Source organism: Plasmodium gallinaceum (genome assembly GCF_900005855.1).
Source record: "Plasmodium gallinaceum strain 8A genome assembly, contig: PGAL8A_v1_76, whole genome shotgun sequence".
NCBI classification, from domain to species: domain Eukaryota; phylum Apicomplexa; class Aconoidasida; order Haemosporida; family Plasmodiidae; genus Plasmodium; species Plasmodium gallinaceum.
In genome coordinates, this window is record NW_021628238.1 from 1020532 (window position 1) to 1042982 (window position 22451).

General features: G+C 17.7%; 5 protein-coding genes across 5 annotated transcripts; 3 read left to right on the forward strand and 2 right to left on the reverse strand.

Annotated features, from left to right (window-relative positions):
- Positions 1-23: 23 nt before the first annotated feature.
- Positions 24-8741, forward strand: PGAL8A_00216700 (conserved Plasmodium protein, unknown function; the record flags this gene model as incomplete). Its single annotated transcript, XM_028670876.1, has 1 exon — positions 24-8741. The coding sequence occupies one exon, from the start codon at positions 24-26 to the stop codon at positions 8739-8741; it is 8718 nt and encodes a 2905-aa protein (XP_028527585.1).
- Positions 8742-9417: 676 nt separating this feature from the next.
- VPS4 (vacuolar protein sorting-associated protein 4, putative) lies at positions 9418-10677 on the reverse strand (the record flags this gene model as incomplete). Its single annotated transcript, XM_028670878.1, has 1 exon — positions 9418-10677. One exon carries the CDS (start codon positions 10675-10677, stop codon positions 9418-9420), a length of 1260 nt encoding a protein of 419 aa, XP_028527586.1.
- A 1216-nt stretch (positions 10678-11893) lies between these two features.
- Positions 11894-13401, forward strand: PGAL8A_00216900 (conserved Plasmodium protein, unknown function; the record flags this gene model as incomplete). The annotated part of the gene is made up of 2 exons (XM_028670879.1): positions 11894-13191; positions 13272-13401. 2 exons carry the CDS (start codon positions 11894-11896, stop codon positions 13399-13401), a joined length of 1428 nt encoding a protein of 475 aa, XP_028527587.1.
- A 1639-nt stretch (positions 13402-15040) lies between these two features.
- Positions 15041-19078, forward strand: PGAL8A_00217000 (large ribosomal subunit nuclear export factor, putative; the record flags this gene model as incomplete). The annotated part of the gene is made up of 1 exon (XM_028670880.1): positions 15041-19078. The coding sequence occupies one exon, from the start codon at positions 15041-15043 to the stop codon at positions 19076-19078; it is 4038 nt and encodes a 1345-aa protein (XP_028527588.1).
- Positions 19079-19483: 405 nt separating this feature from the next.
- PGAL8A_00217100 (conserved Plasmodium protein, unknown function) lies at positions 19484-21412 on the reverse strand (the record flags this gene model as incomplete). Its single annotated transcript, XM_028670881.1, has 1 exon — positions 19484-21412. The coding sequence occupies one exon, from the start codon at positions 21410-21412 to the stop codon at positions 19484-19486; it is 1929 nt and encodes a 642-aa protein (XP_028527589.1).
- Positions 21413-22451: the final 1039 nt, after the last annotated feature.

A 22451-nucleotide genomic window follows, 5' to 3' on the forward strand; every position in this document is an offset into this window, starting at 1 on the left:
ATATATAAAAGAAAAAGAAAAAAATGCTATGTTTGGATAAAGAAGATGAGTTAAAGATATATAAAAAATTTAATTTATATAATTATGAAAATAAGAAAAAATTGAAAAATAATAATTCAAATGATGAAAATTTTAAAAATAATGATTATTTAAAGCATGGAAGTAACAACCAAAATGATGGTTATTTAAAAAGTAAAAAAAATATAGTTGATGTAGATATAGGAGATGAAGTAATATACACGAACACAAGTACATGTAACTCATTTATCTATGTAATAACAAAATATTGTTTCTACATTTTTGATAACTATGACTTTTCTTTTGTTAATTTATATTCTTTAAGATATGATCATATAAATAATTACGGTTATCATAATAAAGTATTTTTGTCTCCAATAGATAATACAATATATATCCTAAGTAAAAATTTAAAATATGTTTATGCATATTATATTGTTAATAAAAATGATGTTGTAATATTAGATTATGATAAGAATGCACATTCTTTTAATATTAGTGAACATTCGGATAATTACTCAAGCGAAAATGAAAATGAATATTATGAATATATTACCTATATAAAAAAAATTTATAAAAAAAAAAAAGTATATAAAAATGTAAGTATTAAACTTATAACTATGTTGTATTTACCTATTTCATCAAATTGTTTGATAATTACAAAAAATAACATTTTATTTTTTTCAAATGAAACAGATGAAATATTTATTTCAGATAATGTTCAAAACATATTAGCTAGGAGTTCTCTTTTAAAAAAAGATGAAAATGTTAATAAAGTTGTTATTAATACAAAAATAGTTAGTTTTAAATATATAAAATATGAAGGAAAAAAGAAAAGTTCTTACGGTAATAATAATAAAGTAAGTAAAGAATTTAAGTTTTTTTCTAATCATATTAAAAATGCAAATAAAAAATTTAGAGTAAAAAATCGCCATATTTATTATTCATTAAAAAAAAGTAAAATTAGAAGATTTATATGTAGTAATTCCATTTATCAAAATATGATTAAGTATTATAATAACATAAAATATAATATAGCAAGAAAATGCAAAAAAAAAAAGAAAAAAAAAGATTTTTATCCTTTGTACCTGTATAGTGTTAATAAAGAAAACAATTTATATTCTTTTATTAAAAATAAAAATTCTGATATTGCAAGAAAAAAATGTAAAAATAGTATTAATATAAAAGGAATTATAAAAGTGGAGTTTAATATGCATAATGATTATTTATTATTATTAAGCAAAAGTAATGATTTATATATATTTTCCTTTTTTCATAATTTTTTTAATTTTTCAAAAAAAAAGTGTTGCTATTATTCTGGCAAAAATGTTCATAAAAACAACTATTATTATAAAAATTTTAATGAAAAAATAAGACATGAAACTGAATTAAAATTTCAGGGAAGAGAAAAAAAAAAAAAAAAAATCATGAAAGTAGGAATTCAGAAAAAAACGAATGTGATTGGCTTATATGTAGGTTCTCCCATAATAGATATAAGTTTAAATATTTTTAGAAAAATTATTTTAATAATAAATTGTGATTTAACTATTAAAGCATACAGCACATATCCATATATATGTAAACACACATTTGAAACATGTTTATTTAGTATAAATATCTTTAATAGTAATAATGATAATATTTACTATTATAATTTCTTAATATGGAATAAACAATGTAATTTTTTTCTTTTATCATTTAATGAAAACAATTATTACATTTTTAATACGAATGGAACTTTATATTATTGTACGAAGAATGATTACTATGCACACGAAGAAAAGAATGAGAGCAATAATGAATTAAAAAGGTTTCAAACGGAACATTCAATGCATTTTAACATCGATAATCCAAGTATCATACAAGACAAAAATAGTTCATTTATAATTAATTCAGAAAACTATTCAAGTAATAATTCATATAGAGATAATAATATCAGAAGTAGTCTAATAGAAGATCATTCTGACAATTTTTTACTTAATCATTCAAAAACTGTTAAAATAACAAATAGTGTTATTAATATATCTTTTGTTTTTAATGATTTTAAATTATTTTACATAAAAAGTATGGATGAAAATTATTATTATATTAATGTAAAAAAAATTCTTTATTTAAATGATATATATAGCAACAACAAAGCTTTTCATTATAATAGTAATTATTACACTAATCAATCTTGTAAAAAAATATATATTGGTGTAAATAACATAGTTATGTTTGACACTAATCTAAATAATTATAATGTAAATGATTATGAAAAAAATAATATAAATATTAAAGAAGTAATAACCCCATTTAAATTTATTAAAAAGTCTTATTTAAATTTTGATAACACATATATTTTAATTATTTTTAAGGATATATGTATATATAATGTACAAAAAAAAACATTTTCTTATTTTTTGGATGATTATTTAAAATATTTTTTTCATAATTATCCATCAGGATGGATATTTGAGGATGTTTTTTTCGTCACATGTTTGCATAATAAATATGATGAGCATAATTTTAAATATTTCAAAAAAAAAAACGATTTTAATATTTCTAAAAATAATGATTACTCTTATAGAAAGATAAGGAAAAAAGAAATTGTGAATTTTAAATTGTATAATATAAATTATGAAGACACAGAAGTAACTAATGAAGAATACGAACAATCTATTGAAAATGAAAATGATGAAAATGTAGAGCATTGTGAAAAAGAGGATAGATGTGAAGATGAAAATAAGAGTGAAAGTGAAGATGAAAGTGAAAATGAAAATGAAAGTGAAGATGAAAGTGAATATGAAAGTGAAAGTGAAGATGAAAGTGAAAGTGAAGATGAAAGTGAAAATAAGAGCGAAAGTGAAGATGAAAGTGAGGATGAAGATGAAAATGATGAAGAGAATAATAAAAATATTAAAGAAAATTATGAAAACAAATCAAATGTTCAAAATGATGAAAAAAAACGTGATTTAGAAGAATTAATAACACTAAATTATTTATTTAATTTTAATCATAATGAAAGTGATACTCATTTTAAATTTTTTGAAGAATATTTTAATATTAATAAATGTAATATGTATACAAAACCTTTTTCTTTATTTTATGATCATTTTTTTTTAAAAAAAGACAATAATATATTTTTAAAACAATTTTTAGAACAAAGGAAGAAGAAAATATCAACAAATTATGAGGAAGAAGAATTTTTCGAAGAAATTATAAGTAATGAGGAAAGTGATAAAAATTTTAAATGTTATTCAAGTATATGGAACAATAAAATTATCAATAATAAAGAGTTAAATAATAAATTAGATAATATAAAAAATGAAAATTTAAATGATACTTGTTTAAATAATATTGTAAATAATGAATATATGTATGCTTTAAGTGAAAGTAGTACCTCCTCAAATAGTGAAAATACTTGCAGAAATGAAAAGAATAAATTCTTTAAAAAAATAAATAATTATTGTGGTTATTCAGGTGATACAAAATTTTCAAAAATAAGAAACAACATAGAAAAGAAAAATGAAAAGGACGTAAATGAAAATACTATTAACTATGAAGAAATTCTAAATAAAAATAATTTTTATTATGTTATATATTTTTACAATTTAAACAATTCCTTGAAATTTACTAATTATATATGTTCTATAAGATTATTATATAGACCAATATTAACTCATGTTTATTACGATAAATCGATAAAAGAAGAAAAAAAAACTAATAATTTAAATGAAAGATTTTTAATTGTTTTAGACGCGTTTTATAATTTATTGTGTTTTAAAATTACTGAAATAAAAAATAACGAAAACAAATCACAATACTTAAATTCAGAAAACATTTTTATATTGCCCTTAAATAAAGATAAAAAATTTATAGAACCATCTTGCTTTTATTCTCTATTTGATATATATAACTACGTATTTGTAAATTATGATAATTCAATATACTTTCTTCATATATATAGAGACCATAGTAATTGTTATGATTTTCAATTTACACATATATTTGACTGTAAGTTAGATTATATAGAAATTGTAAAAGATTACGAAAATATTTTTTATTATTCTTTACCATCTCCTATAAAGTACATATGGCCAAATTATATATATTATATATATTTGTTTTATTATTACGTCATATATATAATATACAAAATTATTAAAATAGATAAAAAATCAAATGTTTGTAAATTTCTTTTTGCACCTTTTTCAAATAAAAAAAATAAGAAAATCAACAGTAAAGTATTGGGAAATATACAAATGTTAGTAGGAAATGAGTTAAGCTTAAAGGAAGAAAATAAAATATACATAGATAAAAAGGATGAAACAAATAGAGAAGAAAAAAATAAAGAATCTATAGAAAAAAGTAACTTTCCCTTAACAGTTAATAAATTATTACATAATGACAACAATAAAATGAATTTAAAAAGAACAACAAGAATTTTTAATAATAATGATAATACGAGACAAAAATTTAAATATAAATCAAGAATTAGTTCAGCAAAAACTTCTTTTGATTTCTTTGGTTTAAATTCATATAATAATAATAAAAAAAATAGCAATTATAAAAGATTCGAATATGTTTTTAAGGATAAGTTAAATAAGCATTCATCTAATTATCAAAGTTTAATTAAGTTAAAAAAGGTTAATAACAAAAAATGTAACGATTGGTTACATACTAAAGAGGAAGTAATGATTTATATGAATAAATTAAATAATTTTTTTGAAAGTTTGTTTATATGTAATGATAATAAAGAAAAAAAAAAAAAAAAAAAAGGAAATGAAGAAATTAATTATAAAAATAAAAAATATGAAAGACAAGATATTGTTCTAAAAGAATTTTTCTATTTTATATTTCATATTATAATACGTAGCCACAAGGAGTTTGTAAATAAAATGAACAAAATATTTAAACAAAGTTTTTACCATATTATAGAAGAATTAGAAAATAAAGAAGATACTTGTTACCTATATGTTAGTCGTAATAATTATATTAGTGTTATAAGTATTAGCAAATGTTCAAAGAAATTCTTGTTAATGAAAGAGCTAAAAAAAAAAATATTTTTTCAAAAAAATAAGTATAACAATTGTGACTTATTTATTTATAGATATATGAAATTAAAAAAATATTCAAGTGAACATAACTTTCATTTACATCACACTATGCACAATCTGGGATTATTTTTAAATATTATTTGCAATCAGATATCGAGAGCAAATATAAAAGATATATTAAAAAAAAAAGAGAACATAAGAAAATACATATATCCTAAAGATATATCAGAAGAAAATATGAACAAAGTAAATTATTCATGTGGTTCTGTTTATGATAAAATTGTTTTTCAAGTAAATAGTTTTATTGACATAATTATTTTTAAATTTTTGAAATTATATAGTGATGTTCATTCATATAGAGAAAATAAATATGAACATATTTTTGGCTATGATTCTAAAAGAAAAGAAATACGTTATTTAATCATTAACATAATATTAAAATATATTAAGCAAAATTTATTTGTAGTAAATATATTAGATATAATTTTATATAAATCCCTTATTAAATTAAATGATTCATATATTATAGCGTATAAATTTGTATACAATTATTTAAATAACTTGAGTGAAACACATTATTATAATAAATTGATAACAAAAAATAGAGTGGAAAGCATTTTGAATATATCTATAATTGTGTTATATACCTTTTTTCTGAGCAAAAATTATAAAAAAAAAAATGTCGAAATATTAAAAAATTCCATTTTTTGTAATATATTAAATATATCTAAAGATAAAACAGTTTTTTTTTCTGAAAACAAAGATACAAATAAAATATTAAAGGAAAAAACATTTATCTGTTTTAATGAAAAAAATGTTATTGAATTTTCTAATGATGAATCTAAAATAAATTTTTTAAAAAGTAATGCAAAGAATGAATATATACATTATATGATTTTATATTTATTAAAATTAAAAGACGAATATTCTACAACAATTAAAGAAGAAAAAGGTACATTTGAAATAAAAAGTGATTATGCATATAAAATAAACTGTAATATTTATTATATCGTGTTGTATATTCTGTGCATATTAAAAAAAAAATATGTATTTAATTTATATACTTTATTAAAAATTTTAAGAAAATATTGTAAATTTTATGTGTCAGAAGTGGTGATAAATACTATAAGAAAAATGGACCCATATGTTATTGCTATATTAATTTATTCTATTGGTAGATTTATTCCTCATGATTTTATGAGGCTTTGTTTAAAAAATCAGAGATTTAATATATCTTCTTTATATATTATTAATGTGCAGAACTATATAGGAATATATAATGTTCGCAAATTTTATTGTATATATTTTCTTTCTATGAGTTTAAGATATAATATAAAATACGCTAAAAGTTTAATTAATTATCTCTCTATTTTATTTTATGTTTTATTTAAAAACAAGAGAAACTATCATATTTTTCACTGGAATTATTATGGATTAAAACCACAATATATGAAATCATTAAAAAGAGAATGCAATAATTCAGATAATTTTTTATTTTTTCTTCAAAGTGCATATAATATAAATAATATGAAATTAAGAGAAGTTACTGATATAAATAATTTTCAATTTTTTTTTCAAGATTCTTTTAAAAGTGATACATTAATAAATAAAAATCAAACAAATATAAAGACTATAAATGATTCCATACATCAAGAAATATTAGAAGATGAAACTCATAATTTAACTAATGATTACATTTGTAATAGAAAATGGGATATAAATGAAAAGAAAAAGAGATTCAGTTTTAAGATTAGAAGTTTCTGTTATAAAAAGTTTACAATGAATAAAATTATATATGAATTTTTTTATAACTATGATATAATACATATTTCCAATAAAAATATAAATACATTTTGTAATTTACACACATGTAATAACAATATATTTGACTGTTACTCTCCAATAAAAAAAAGGGGTAATATAAAATCAGATGATGAACAAAATTTCAAATATGACGAAATAAAAAATATTTATATTAAATTTATTATTTTAATTCAAAGTATTGTATGTTATTATATACATAATATGCTTTGGTTTGAATTATATTATTTTATAACTTATCTTAAAATTGATATATTGTCCTTTTTTTCTTATTCATATTTTTTTAAATCAAACATATTTCAGAATATTTTTTGGGGAATATGTCCAATTGATGTTGCTCAATATTCTATTAATTGTTCGAATTTTTATTTTTTAAATTTGAATTATAAAGAAAAATCAACCCAAGATAAATACATTGATATAAATAACAAATATAACTATTATGTAAATAACAATAATTCAATGAATGGTAAAAGTAATGCAAAAAAACTTTATGAAATAAATAACTTGATTAAATTCAATGATAAAATATGTGAACAACATGAAAATACAATAGATAATAAGTATTTTAATAATAAAACTGATGATAAATATAATAAGAGTAGTAATAATGACAATAATTGTGACAGTGAATATAGTCAAAATTATGATTTAAAAAAGAACAATTTTAAGGGAAAATCATATATTAATTGTAATTATACTGATAATTATGGAAATAATGGTAATATTAATGAACCAACAAACCATATATCACTTGGGAACAATGTTGATTTTACAAAAAACATCTTAATTGATGATTCCAATTATATAAAATACATAAAATATATGAAAAAATTAAAACGTATTTTTGATAAAGTAGAAAAAGAAAATGAAATTATAAATAAAACATTTTTGCAAAATGAACAAAAAAACATTTTCCTCATTGACATTTATAAATCTTTTAAAAATCATTTTGATGTAAATTGTTGTAAAAAAACAGATAAAAGAAAGGAAGATGTATTAAATGTTAATAAACAAAAAAAAAATTATGTAAGTAAAACAGAATTAGAAAATAAAAAGAAAAAATACCGTGAAAATATCCTTTCATTTAATATTTACAATAAACATACAGAATATATATTCTTAGAGACATATTTTGCACCTTCTGCCTATAAATATATACCTTTATATAATACAATAAAATATTTGTTTTACTTTTTTAATATATGTAATAAAAATAATAGTACAATTCCAAAAAAATATTTAAAGCACAAAATTAAAAGAAGAATATATGATTTTATTTATAACAATATAATAGACTTAAAAAAAAAAATTAAAGATAGTAATAAATGCAAAAAAAAGAGTACAATCTCAATCAATGAATTATGTTCAATAGATAAAAATGATATAATATGGTTTTTATTAAGAATTTTCATTTTATTGAAATTACCATTACATGCTTTAGCTTTAATTTTGTATTGTAAAAATTATATATTGTTAAATATTTTAATAAATGTATTTCCATATTTACATCATATTTTTAATTATGTTTTAAACATGAATAATGCTCATTTCTCCTATAGAAAAATGGACAATGAAAAGGCAAAAAATACTTATATTGATTCTGAAGAGAATAAAAAATACAATTTTATTTTAATAAACGAAGAATTCAATAAAAAATTTTGTGAATATTGTTATTATTCAATTTTACATTATAAAAAAAAAAATATAATTCCTTTTTCCATTAAAATATTAGAAATAATTTATAAAAAAAAAATTAATAATAAAACCAACAATTTGTATGACCATTATATGTCATGTGATTGTTTGAATAATCTAATTTTTTTAAAAAAAAAATTGTCTTATATAAGAAAAAGTATATAACTTTTTCAATTTTTATCTTTTTGTATTTAGACAAAAGTAATTTTTATTTTAATGAAAAAGTTTTTAGTTTTATAAATAGTTTTTATGTCATTTTTTATATAAATATATATATATATATTCATTTTCTTTTCTTTTTTTTTAAGACTTAAATTTTTTAATAAATCTATTGTAATCAATAGCTATTGCTTTTTTTCATAATTACTATTAAATATTGGAATCTAGTAAATAACTGTTTTAGTATATCATGTATTTATTTACCTTTTAATTATACTATTCTTTTAGTTTTTCATTAAGACATTTTACTTTTTGTTTTTATTAAAAAAAATTAGAAATAATATTCCAAAAATTAATAAAATTAGAATAGACTTTTTGTTAATAGAAAGCAAATTAGAGTATTAAAAAAGAAATACTTATAGTAATTATACTATATTTAAAAAAAAAAAAAAAAAAAAAAAAAAGTATAACTGTTATATAATAAATTGTTACATAAAAACAAAAAAAACAAAGGTATTTTTTTTTTTTTTTTTTTTTTTATATATTTCTTGTAAAAAATATTAAAAAAATGAAAAATGATCAAATGTATTATTAAAACCTAATTTTCAAAGATATTTAATATTTTAAAAAAAAAAAAAACAGAAAAAAAAAAAAAAGGATCTTTTTCATTTATGTTTACTTTTTATGTACCACTCATTCCGTACTGTTTTGTCCATTCTTCATATCTTTTTAAATCATCTAAAGATAAGGATGGTTTTGCATTAGTTATAGCTGTTTTAAAATCTTGCACACTTAATGTTGGTAACAATAATTCGTTTTCATTTATATTCATTACATTCTTTTCTACTTTTGTTTTATCAGTATCACCAGGAGAACATGGTGTATAATATATTTTATTATTTTTATTAACTTTCTTAAAAAATTTGGAAAGAAGGCATTTCTTTATTGGCATATATACAGCATCTCTGCATATAATATCAATGTCAGCACCTGTATAATTTTCAGTTAGAGTAGCAAAATATTTTATATCCTCTTTTTGAATATCACTACTTTCACTATTTTTTATATATTTTTCAAATATTTTCATTCTTGCATATAAATTTGGAAGTGGAATATAAATCCTTTTTTCAAATCTCCTTCGGAATCCACTATCTAAAGACCAAGGTGTATTGGTAGCACCCATAACAATAATATTATTTTCATAATTTTGTAATCCACTCATATTTATTAAAAATTCTGTTTTTATTCTTCTTGTTGATTCATTTTCTCCATCTGTTCTTGATCCACATAAGGAATCAATTTCATCAATAAAAATAATTGATGGAGAATTCTCTTTTGCTGTTTCAAATAAGCATTTTATATATTTTTCACTTTCACCTTGATATTTACTTATTAAATCTGAAGATGATACATTAAAAAAGTTCATACTGCATTCATTTGCGCATGCTAATGCTAAAAAAGTTTTACCTGTCCCAGGAGGACCATATAATAAGATCCCTTTATATGGTAATGAAGAAGAATTAAATAATTTTGGAAATTTTAATGGAAATATAATTGCTTCTTTTAAAACCTCTTTGGCTAATTCTAAACCACAGACATCTGACCATTTTACATTATTATTTTTATTCATAATAAATTCTTTTACTTGCTTTTTCATATTTTCTTTAGTTTCTTCAGAATTTCCTACTTTTTCTTTAGTTTCTATCACTTCTTTTTTATTAATTATTTTTTTTAAACTTTCAGCTCGAGCCATATATATTTCCATTTTTTTTAATATTAATTCTCTTATATTTGCATTTTTTTCATACTTACAAAAAAAATGAAAGTATTGCAAACTTTGTATATATAAATTTAAAGCTTCTTTATAATTTTTTTTCTCATCTTCTATAACTGCATCCTTTGCATATTTCACTGCCAAATTTATCGTTTCTTCCGAGTCCATATTAACTAAAAAATAAAACAGATTATATGAATATATAACGAAATAAATTAATAAAATCAAATAAATTATTATACGTAACAATTTGCCTTCAATAAAATATTTTCAAAGAATTAAAAAAAAAAAAAAAAAAATCAAAAATATTTTTTACAAATTATAAATATTATAAACAATTTAGTCACTAAATAAATATATATATTTAAAAGAATCGGTATAAAAAATTAAAAATAAATAAAATAAAATAGCTTTAATTAATTATACAACTATATTAGGAAAACTCTAAAATATATAAAATACATAAAAATATTTTACTTACATATTTATAAAGTATTTGTCTTATTTATTTTACAATTAATATATTTTATAATATGCATACAACCTTTTCTTATATTTATTAAAGTTAAAAAAAACTTTTTTTTATTATATTTTATCTAAAATTTTGTTTGTATTAAAATATATATTTGTCAAATAAATATACATATATTCAAAAATTACAAAGAATAAAATTTACATTAAAAGTATATTAAAGCAATCATACAAATATTATTTTAATATATATATATATATATATATTACTCTGTTTATGTTTTCTTTTTATTTTTGTTTGTGCAATTTAAGCATTTCCTTAAATGTTTCGTTTAACATTTTGTAACTGAGTTATTTTTATATCTCCAAAAAAAAAAAAAAAAAAATGTTCTAATAAACAAAAAAAAAAAATTTTAATTAGTAAATAAAGTTAAATTGTTTTTGTTAAGAAAAAAAATAATTAATAAAAAAAAAAAAAACAAAATAATAAAAAAGCGTTGTTTATAGAAAATATACATATTAAATATGTAAAAAAAGAATGTAACATTTTAATGTAAAATTTATTGATTTCATTTAATAAAAATATGAGCAAACATTTTTCTATAAAAAAAATTGAGTATAATAAACTAAAAAAAAAAAAAAAAAAAAAAAAAAAAAAAAAAAATAAAAAAAAAAAAAAAAAAAAAAAAAAAAAACAGAAAATCAAGGAAAATTAAAAAACAATTAATAAAGAAAAATTAGTAAATTTCTTTTTTAAGTGACCAAATATTTGAAAAAAAACTTCGTTTGATTAGATAAAAATAAAGAATAAAGGAATAAAAAAAATATGTAATTAAATTTGATATATATGCTTCTTTTTTGGCTATTTATATGAACTAAATTTCATCTTTTTTTTAGTAATTTATTCATTAAAATGAATGAGAATAATAAAAAAAAGAGTAATAATGAAGAAAAAATAAGAAGTATAGATATTTACTTTGACAGTGAAGAAACAAATGTTCCTATTAATTATAGTAAGGATAAATATGAACTACAAAAAGAAAAAATAAATAAAAAAATTTCCGAAAAATATGATAAAAAGGAATTTTCTATTCTTAATAGTTTTCAAAAAGAACTAAATGATAAAAATGAATATATGAAAAAAAAAGAAATTGAGAAGAATCCTCGTCAAAAAAAAAATTATGTAGAAGAAAATATTAATTTGAATAATGAAGAATTTGAAATACCTATACAAAGAAGAAATACTAAGAATGATTATTATAATAATAATTTTTATAAAAATATTGAACACGATAAGGAGTATGAAGATGATAAAAAATTACATTTATTAGATATTTTTAATTATAATGATTTCCCCATTAATTTATTTGGGAAAAAAAAAAAAAAAGAAAAAAATAAAGAAAAAAAGTTCGTTATTGAATTCCTTGACTCATATAACGATGAATTTGTAAAAAAAAATATTGATAACAATCTTATTTTTGAATCTATAGGAGTGTGTAAAGGCGTTTCTTTTTTATACATTGGTAAAAATATTAATATTAATTGTATAGGATCAAAAGATGACAATGCATTTTATTTTTATAAGATGATACCGTTTAATAAAATTTATTCAAAAGATGCCATTAATAAAATACTAAGTAAAAAAAAAGTAGTTTCAAAAAAGGAAGATATAAGACAAAGCGATATTAAAAATATTAATTCAAACATTGATCATAAAAATTATTTTTTAAATTATTACAATATTCTTAAAAATTACTTTTTTAAAGATAAGAAAAAAAAAACATTATATAATGACTTATATCTATCACCATATGAAAAAAATTTAAAATCAAGTGTATGTATTGGAACGCATATATATTCAAAAGAAAGGGCAGTTAAAAAATGTTTTGGATTATTAATTGAACAAAATGTGTATAATATTGATCAACCGCATGATGATAATACAACTGTTAATAAAAATTTAGAAAATTTATATTTTGATTTTCCATATGATAAGCATCAAATAATTTTTAAACCAATTTATTATCCATATAAGAACATAAAAATTATAAATAACTCCTTGAAGAATTATTTAAAAAGTATCCATTTCGAAAAATTGAGCCATTTAAAAGATTCCCAATTTTATTATAATGCAAAAAAAAATATTTTTGATTTTTCAAAAGATTTATATTTAACTACCAAAAATGCTATTAAATATTTTGATTCTCCAAAGTAATTATATTCATATTCAAACTTTTATTTTATTTATTTATTCTATATATATATATTTTTTTATTTTTATTTTTTTTTAGGGATTTCATTATACAAACAACGAAAAGAATGCAAGATATAAATATTCAAATAAAAAAGATTTGCGAAAAGTCTCTTTATATTATTCATGATTCTATTTTAAAATTAAGTAAAGCATCAAAAGCTTCATAAATTAAAATTTTTTATGTTTTATTTTATCTTTTTTTTTTTTTCTTTTTTTTTTTTTTTCTTGTCTATATAATATACTCTTTCATTTTTTCCTAAAAAAAAAAATAATAACTATATAATATGAAGCTTATTACATATATTGATTTTAATAAATTTTTAAGCCATGTTGNATTTTTTTTTTTTTTTTTTTTTTTTTTTTTTCTTGTCTATATAATATACTCTTTCATTTTTTCCTAAAAAAAAAAATAATAACTATATAATATGAAGCTTATTACATATATTGATTTTAATAAATTTTTAAGCCATGTTGAAACATTTTTGAATGTTATATCATTTTATTTTAATTATTATAAAATTTTGTTAAACTAAAAATTATACATTATATTTTTGAAACATACATAACTATAAAAACTACGAGATGATACAATTTAAAAAATTATATAAATAATTAAAAGTTATTACTCTGTATATAATGAAGTATAAAAATAATAATTATTAAAAAAGAAAAAAAAAAAAAAACAGTTTAAACTGATTTTATTATTTAAATTATATAATAAAAAATATATTTTGTATTCTTTTTTTTTTTTTTTTGTTTTTTTGAAGTTAAAATATGAATAATGAAAAATTTTGTTTTATTCAAATTTGTTTGGAATTTCAGAAAAAAAGATAAAATAAGTTAAAATAAAAATAGTTACTAAAAAATTATTTATTTTTTTGTTAATTTTATTGTATTATTTCAATTTACTACTCTATATTATTTGTAAAATATTTCTCTTAAGACTAATTATATGTTTTCAATATTTTTCAATTTTTAATTTTTTTTTTATAACACTTTTTTGAGACTAGAAATAAAAAAAAAATAAAAATGCAACCAAATATAAACATTTTTCTTTTTAAAGAGCAACAAGAAATAAAAAAGCTTAAAAAAACATAAGAATAACAATATATAGAATTATATGCATTAATTAAAAAAATAGTTATTGTATAACTTTTATTACTAAATTTGTGCATTAAAAGTTCATATTTATCTTAAAATTATGTTTTTTTTTTCTTTTTTCATAAACAACTTACCTATAAAAACATTTTTTATCACAGCTTTATGATTTACAAAAAAAAAAATTTTTATTTTAAAAAAATTAAAATGTTTTTCTAATTAAAAAAAAGTAAAATGATGTTTTTTATCTCATTTTCTCATTTAAAAAAAAAAAAAAAACATCACTTTTAAAAAGGAATATACATAAAACATTATAAATATATATATATTTTTTAATCTGTTAATTCTTTCTTAATATTTAAGAGAAATAAAAAGCAAAGAAAAAAAAAAAAAAAAAAAAAAAAAAAAAAAAAAAAAATAAAAAAAAAAAAAAAAAATTTGTTTATTTTATTTTTGTAATATATTTTAAAAAAAAAATATACAATATTATATTTTCATTTGTAATTGGAATACTATGAATAAAAATTTCAATGACAACCAAAAAAAAAANNAAAAAAAAAAAAAAAAAAAAAAAAAAAAAAAAAAAATAAAAAAAAAAAAAAAGTATTATAATAAAGAAAAAAAAAAAAGATTTGTTTATTTTATTTTTGTAATATATTTTAAAAAAAAAATATACAATATTATATTTTCATTTGTAATTGGAATACTATGAATAAAAATTTCAATGACAACCAAAAAAAAAAGAGAGGTAAGAAAAATGACATTAGAAGATATGATTTCAATAAAAAGAGTAAGAGTTTTAAATATAAAAAGTCCAAATTAAAAAAGAAATTTCCTATAATTAAAAAATGTAAGAATAAAAGTAATAACATATATATAAAAAAAGAAAACAATAAGAGACTTAACAGTAATACAACAGATAATAATAGAAAAAATATCTATGATATTGAATATATGCTAAACGGTATAATTGAAAATAAAATACATTTAAAAAAAATAGATGAAAATTTTATAATTAATTTAAAAAGAATTTATGATATAAATAGTTTATGGTTTAATTTAAAAAAAAATATAGAACATATAGTTTTAAAATATGTTTTAAAAAAAAAAAAAGATAAGTTACAATACGATAATATAAATTTCTATATAAAAAAATTACAAAAAAAAGAGTTTAATAAAACAAAAGAAGTAAAAGAAAATTTAAGAAAAGAAGAAGATAATGATAGAAAAAATGCTTTTCAGCAAAAATTATTTTTTATAGAAAAAGATGATACACTTTTTGAGTTTGATAATGAAAAAAATCAAATTGTATTAAATTTCAAACAATGGAAAAATAAAATAAAATTGTTATTAAAAAGTAAAATACTACATTCAGTAAAAGATGAAAATAATAAAGAAAAAAACTTTATAGAAAAAAATATTGAATACAATAATATACCAATATATTTAAAACAAATTTATAATATAAATGATGAAAGGGATAAACCAATAAATAACATAAATTTAAAATTATTATTAAAAAAAAAAGTAAATATGAAAGATATATTTAATTTACTTTATGATATTGGTTTAAATATGATTTATTCTAATTATAAAATTTTTATGGAAAAATTTTCAGAAGACGATGAAAAAATACATTTGGAAATAATTCACAATAAGAATAATATTTTTAGTGATAGAATTAATAATATTGTTGTATTAATTAAAAAAAATCCACTAGTATATATTGTTTATGTACAAATTTTAATTGATTATTATCAAAAAAAAGAAGATGTATTTATAAAAAAATCTATTTTAGAATGTTTAAAGCATATATTTTTGTTTGTTTTACCAAATGATAATTTACAAGATATTCATGAAAATAATAAAGACATTATAAATTATATTTTAAATATATTATTTAATAGATTTAATTTTAAAGAATATAATTTTTCTTCATTTTATTTCTTTTTTAATGCTTTAATTTATCTTTATGCATTTGAAAATTTTACGAAGAAATTATTTTTGAAATATATTTTTATTTTAAAAAACGGTTTATACAGTTTGATACCAAGTGTGTTTTATATTTCTGCAAAAAATATAAATGAGTTTTGTTTAAAGAAAAAAGAAAACAAATATGCGAATTTAAATATAATATTAGAAGGATACTTAGCTCTTAAAAAAGGAAATCCATTACTTTTAAATTTTTTAAAACATATTATAACAATTGATAATTTGAGAAGATATATTACTTTTTTTTTGTTCGAAAAAATTTTGTCAAATTTGAGGTTTTGTGTTGATAATATTGTTTTTTCATTAAAAAATATAGAAAAACATAAAAATATAAATGATAAATTAAAAAGTGATATCTTAAGTATAAATAGATGTTTATATCTTTTATATAAAATTAAATGCAATTCATTTAATGATATAACTGAAAATATAATTTATTTTTCAACATATCTTTTTGAAATGTTTTCAAAAAATGTTTATGAACTATTTGATAATAAAAATGTATTTTTAAATGAATGGAATATAGAGAAAATGAGTTACATAAGGTATAATAATGAAGCAGATAATATGAAAGATAGTGACAAATTAATTAATGATAATGAACAAATTGTTAAAGAGGATAATAAAAAAAAAATAAATGAAGAAAAAATATCAAACATAAATGGAGATTCTTCTTCTATTAATGCAAATAATAATTGTGATGATGATGTTAATATGTGTATTAATGGTGAAGTAGATTACAACCTTAATAATTTTGTTAATGAATCCCACCAGTCTTCATGTATGTTTTATAATGCATCTATAAATGGAAATGATGAAATTTCAGTTAATGATAAAAAAACAGATACTAGCAAAAATGGGGAAATATATATGAAAGGAAACGATGAAGAAATATATAAAACAGAAGAGGTAACTAATATAAAAAATGATAAAAATTTGAATAATGAATGTAATGATATAAAAAATATAGACATTAGTAAAAATAAAGAGAATAATTCCAAGTTTGTTGTAGATTTAAAAAAAGGAAAAAAAGAAAAAAAAAAAATAGAAAAAAATATTTTTCATAAAAATTGTTTGTATTATTACTTAAGTAAAAAAGTTCTTAAATTATTATCTAGTATTTTATTCAAAAATATATACTTCATAATTTATAATAAATGCTTATTATTAAAAAATCAGAATAATACTTACATAAATAGATCATCAGAAAAAAAATATTTACACAGTTTGAATTTTCTTTCTTTTCTGAAAGTTATAAACAGTGTTGATTCATATAAAATTAAAATAAATTTTCTCATTATTATGTTTCTTTTATTATATTCTTCAAATCAAATAGATGATAATATATATTGTTATTTTTATAGTATTTTAAAAAATATAAATTATTATGAAAGCGAATATACATACAATTTCTATGGCTTATTAACAGTTATAATTTTAACAGATAATAATTTAATTAGGAATGTCAGCTTTATAAAAAGAATTTTTCAATATAGTATTCATTCAAATGAATCTTGTGCTCATTTATTTTCTTTAATGATGATACGATACTTAATTTTAAAAAAGAGCTTTTTAATAAAATTTTTATATAATGATGAAAATAAATTATATGATCAAAATTTTGATTACGTAAAAAACTCATATATATTGAAATTTAATAAATATCATAAAGAGGAAAATATAAAAATGAACGATAAAATGTTTGTATATAATAAGTCTGTAAATAATCCTGTAGATTCCAATTCTATATTAACACATTTTTATGAATTTTATAATTTATCATCTATGCTCAATGATAATTTTAAAAATATTTTACTTGAATTTAGAAATATAACAATTTTTAATTATAATCCGTTTCAAAGAAAAAGATTTAATCTAATTAAAAACAGTTGTAATAATAAATATATTAATATTTCGAATTCTCCAGATCAAAAAAATAAAAATGATTTAATTTTAAATGGAGATAATACTCAAGATATGATAAACAAAGAGAGCAATAAAGAAATTAATAATAATAAAGACCAAAATGAAAAAAAAAATGATGATGATATAATTATCAATATAAAGGAGAATGGTAATAAAAAAAAAGATAGAATGAATTATGCCATTAAGGATTTTAAAGATGGTAATTCTTTAGGTTTTACAAATAAAAATGAAGCATGTAATGAATTTAATAATTATACTTATGAAACCAATACAGTTATTAATATTATGGAGAAATTAACAATAGAATATAAAAATGCCAAAGATCAGGTAAATATTTTAAATATTTTTAATAATTTTTTGCATGATTCATGTATTAATGAAAAGGGTGATGGAGTAAATGAGACAATTAAACAAAAATCAAAATTAATGAATAATACATATCAGAAATATTTTTATGATATTCTATATTATTATAATAATAATATTTTTAAGAAATTTAAAGATAAATATCAAATTAAAAAAAGTAAACCGAATGATGAGGAAATATCGTCATCCATTGATGAAGAACAGGAAGAAGATGCATATTTGGATGAATTTATTACTAAAAATTTTGATATAGATAAAGATTTAGATGAGGATATCTTGTACGATAATATGAAAAATAATTGTAAAAAGAAAAAAAGAAAAATGAATGAAGAAAATAATTCCAAATATAAGAATTCTAGAAATTTTCATAAAAAGCAGCATACTACAAAAAAAAACGAATCTACAGATATACTAGACTTTTCAGATTTTGCTAAATTAAAAAAAAAAGAAATAAAAATTTAAAAAATATCTTTGAAATACGTGTAAAAAAAAAAAAAAAAAAAAGTTATTTGCTTTTATTTTTTTTTTTTTTTTAAATTCACATTTTATAAAAAGTTATACAATTTTTAATTTTTCTTGAATAGAAAAAAATAATTATTTTAAATAGTTTTTGTGGAATAAATGTTTTATAAAAAATCTTAACATTATTCATATTTGAAAACAAAATTATATTTAAATTAAATTTTATTTTTTTTTTTATTTTAATGATATATATATTTTTTTAATAGAATATGTTGACAAATATATATTTTTATTTATATATTATTTTTTTAAACGAACATTTTGAAAAATAAATAAAAAAATTATGTAATATGATAGAAAAGAGAATAAATTTTAATTTTAAAAATTATTAAACAAGCTTTATTATTAATTTCTTAATTTTTGTTTAAAATAAGATATATAATCAAAATCTATTTTTTTTATTTTATCAATGAGAACATTCATATTATCATTCGATATTATTTTGTGTGTTTGTGAAGAGAAATTATTTATATCTTCCTTTTCATTTAAAATGAACACTTCATTGGTTTTATAATTTCCATTTTCTGCTTTTTTTTGACTCTTGTAATTATAATTCTTTGTTTTGTTTTCAATTACTTCCTTTTCATATTTGTCGATTTCCCTTGAATTATATTTAATTTTATTATACATGGATACTTTCTTTTCTCTTTCTCCAATTTCTTCTACTTCTTCTTCTTCTTCTACTTCTTCTTCTTCTTCTTCTTCATCTTCTACTTCTTCTTCATCTTCTACTTCTTCTTCATCTTCTTCATCTTCATCTTCTTCATCTTCTTCATCTTCATCTTCATCTTCTTCTTCATCTTCATTTTCTTTTTCCTCTTTCGCCTTCTCTTCCTCTTCTTCTTCCTCTTCCTCTTCCTTTTCCTCTTCATCCTCTTCCTCTTCCTCTTCCTCTTCTTCCTCTTCCTCTTCCTCTTCCTCTTCCTCTTCTTCTTCTCTTTCTTCTTCACTTTTTTCTTTTTCAATTTCTTCATCATTTTTTTCTTTTTCAATTTCTTCATCATTTTTTTCTTGTTCATTTTTTTCTTCCCTTTCTTTGTCTCCATTTTCATCTTCCTTTTCCTCTTCTTCTCTTTCTTCATCACTTTTTTCTTTTTCAACTTCTTGATCATTTTTTTCTTCCCTTTCTTTGTCTGCATTTTCTTCTTCCTTCTCCTCTTCTTCTCTTTCTACATCACTTTTTTCTTTTTCAATTTCTTCATCATTTTTTTCTTCCCTTTCTTTGTCTCCATTTTCTTCTTCATTTTCCAGATTTTCACTCCTTTTATCTACCATCTCTTCTTCATTTTTTTTATTTTCATTTCCTTCATTATCCCTTATTGTTTCACTATTTTTTTCTTTAGCAAAGTAGTTTTCATATATTTTATTATCTTCAGAAATTAATCTCTCAATAAATGCATTTGTTTCTCTTTTTTTGTTAATTTCATTTTTTTCTATTTCTTTAACATATGTATTCTTGTTATTCATATTATTATTATTACATGTTTTACTACAATTATCATAATAATTATTATTCCTTATTGCTGATGTGTTATCTTTCTGATCTTCCCTACTTAACATAACTTCATATTTTTTTAAATATGAAGATTCTTGTAACTCATCTAACTTATTTTCTTTTATGAACAATTTAACATTGTATAATTTTCGATTGTATTCACTCATAGATTCATATAATTCTTTCTTATATTCATCATATATTTCTTGTCCTTTTATATTCTTTATTTCTTCTTTTTTTATATCTTCTATTCCAATGTTTATATCTTTTTTTGGTGTATTACTTTCATTCAATTGATCAATATTTAATTTAACATTAATCTTATTCATCAAAAATAAATTCAAATTATTAAAAATATGCATTATTGAAGAATTTAAATCATCATGAGATTTTTTAACGTAATCAATTTTTTCTTGAATTACACAAATTTCTTTATTTTTTTCCGAATGCATTTTTTCTATCTCTAATTTTTCCTTTTCAATTATATCATTATTCATATTAATTATTTCCTTCACAACTTTAACATAATTATCTAAATTATTTTTATTTTCATCACAAGATAGTATTAATTCTTCTAAAATTATATTTATTCTTTCTTTTTCATTTAATGTATTTTCTACTTTAGAATTATGTTTATTAGAAACTTTAAAGTATTTTTCATTTTCTTTTTCTAGATTTTTATCAAAGTCATTTTTTATAAAATTTATTATATTTAATTTATTCTCTAATACTTTTAGATCTATAGGTTTTTTCAAATTTTTTTTTTTTTTTTTGTTCATGGTTCATTGAAATAAACAATGTTGTGTTAATCTTTAGTCATGAAAAAATAAAGTTTAAATAATGTGTTATATTTTATAAATAAAAAATTTAAAACTATAACGAATTTACTTTCATTTATTTTTAACATATATTTTCCTTTTTAAATCTAATTATAAATAAACTACTTCCTTATATATTTCTAAACCTTTTAATAATAGAAAAGATATAAAAATATAATTAAAAATTATAGCAAATTATTAAAAATAATATATATATATATATTCTAATTTTATGATTTCAATTATATATTAAGAAATATTAATAATTATATACTTTATTTAATTTTCTTATAATCTAACAAATATAAGTTATTATATATTTAATCTTTATACTAACTATATAATAGAATATTATTATTTAAAAAAGTTAATTAGATTTAGATAAAATTTATGATTTGATATACAATTAATGTATTTTTTAATATAATAAAAATAAATTAAAAAGAAATGAATTCTAATAATATTTTACATAAGAATATATTGTTTAATTATCTCAAAAAAAAAAAAAAAAAAAAAAAATATACTTATTTGAAAAGAGTATAGGCTTTTTTATTAAATTTTTTTGCTTCTATAATTTTTAAAAGATTTTTATAAATATCTTATAAAAAAAGCTAAATAATGTTATATATTATTCTAATTATATGTTTATATTATCTGGAAAATTCTTGAAAATACATGTTCGTCTTATTATAATTATAGATATATATAAAATAAAGATATAATTTTTTTTAATTTAAAATTATATAATTAAAAAGAATACTAAAAATATATTACAAAAAAAAATTATAAAAATATCTTGAATATAAAATTTAAAAGAGAAAAAATGAAAAGTTATAATTAATTTTTTTTTTAATATTTTTAATATTTCACCATATGTAAGAAAAAAAAAAAAAACGTATGATTATATAATAAAGGAACTAATGCTTAAAAGAATTCTGAAATTAATTAGAACTTTTTTTTTTTTTAATTAAAAAAAAAAAAAAAAAAAAAAAATAAAGAT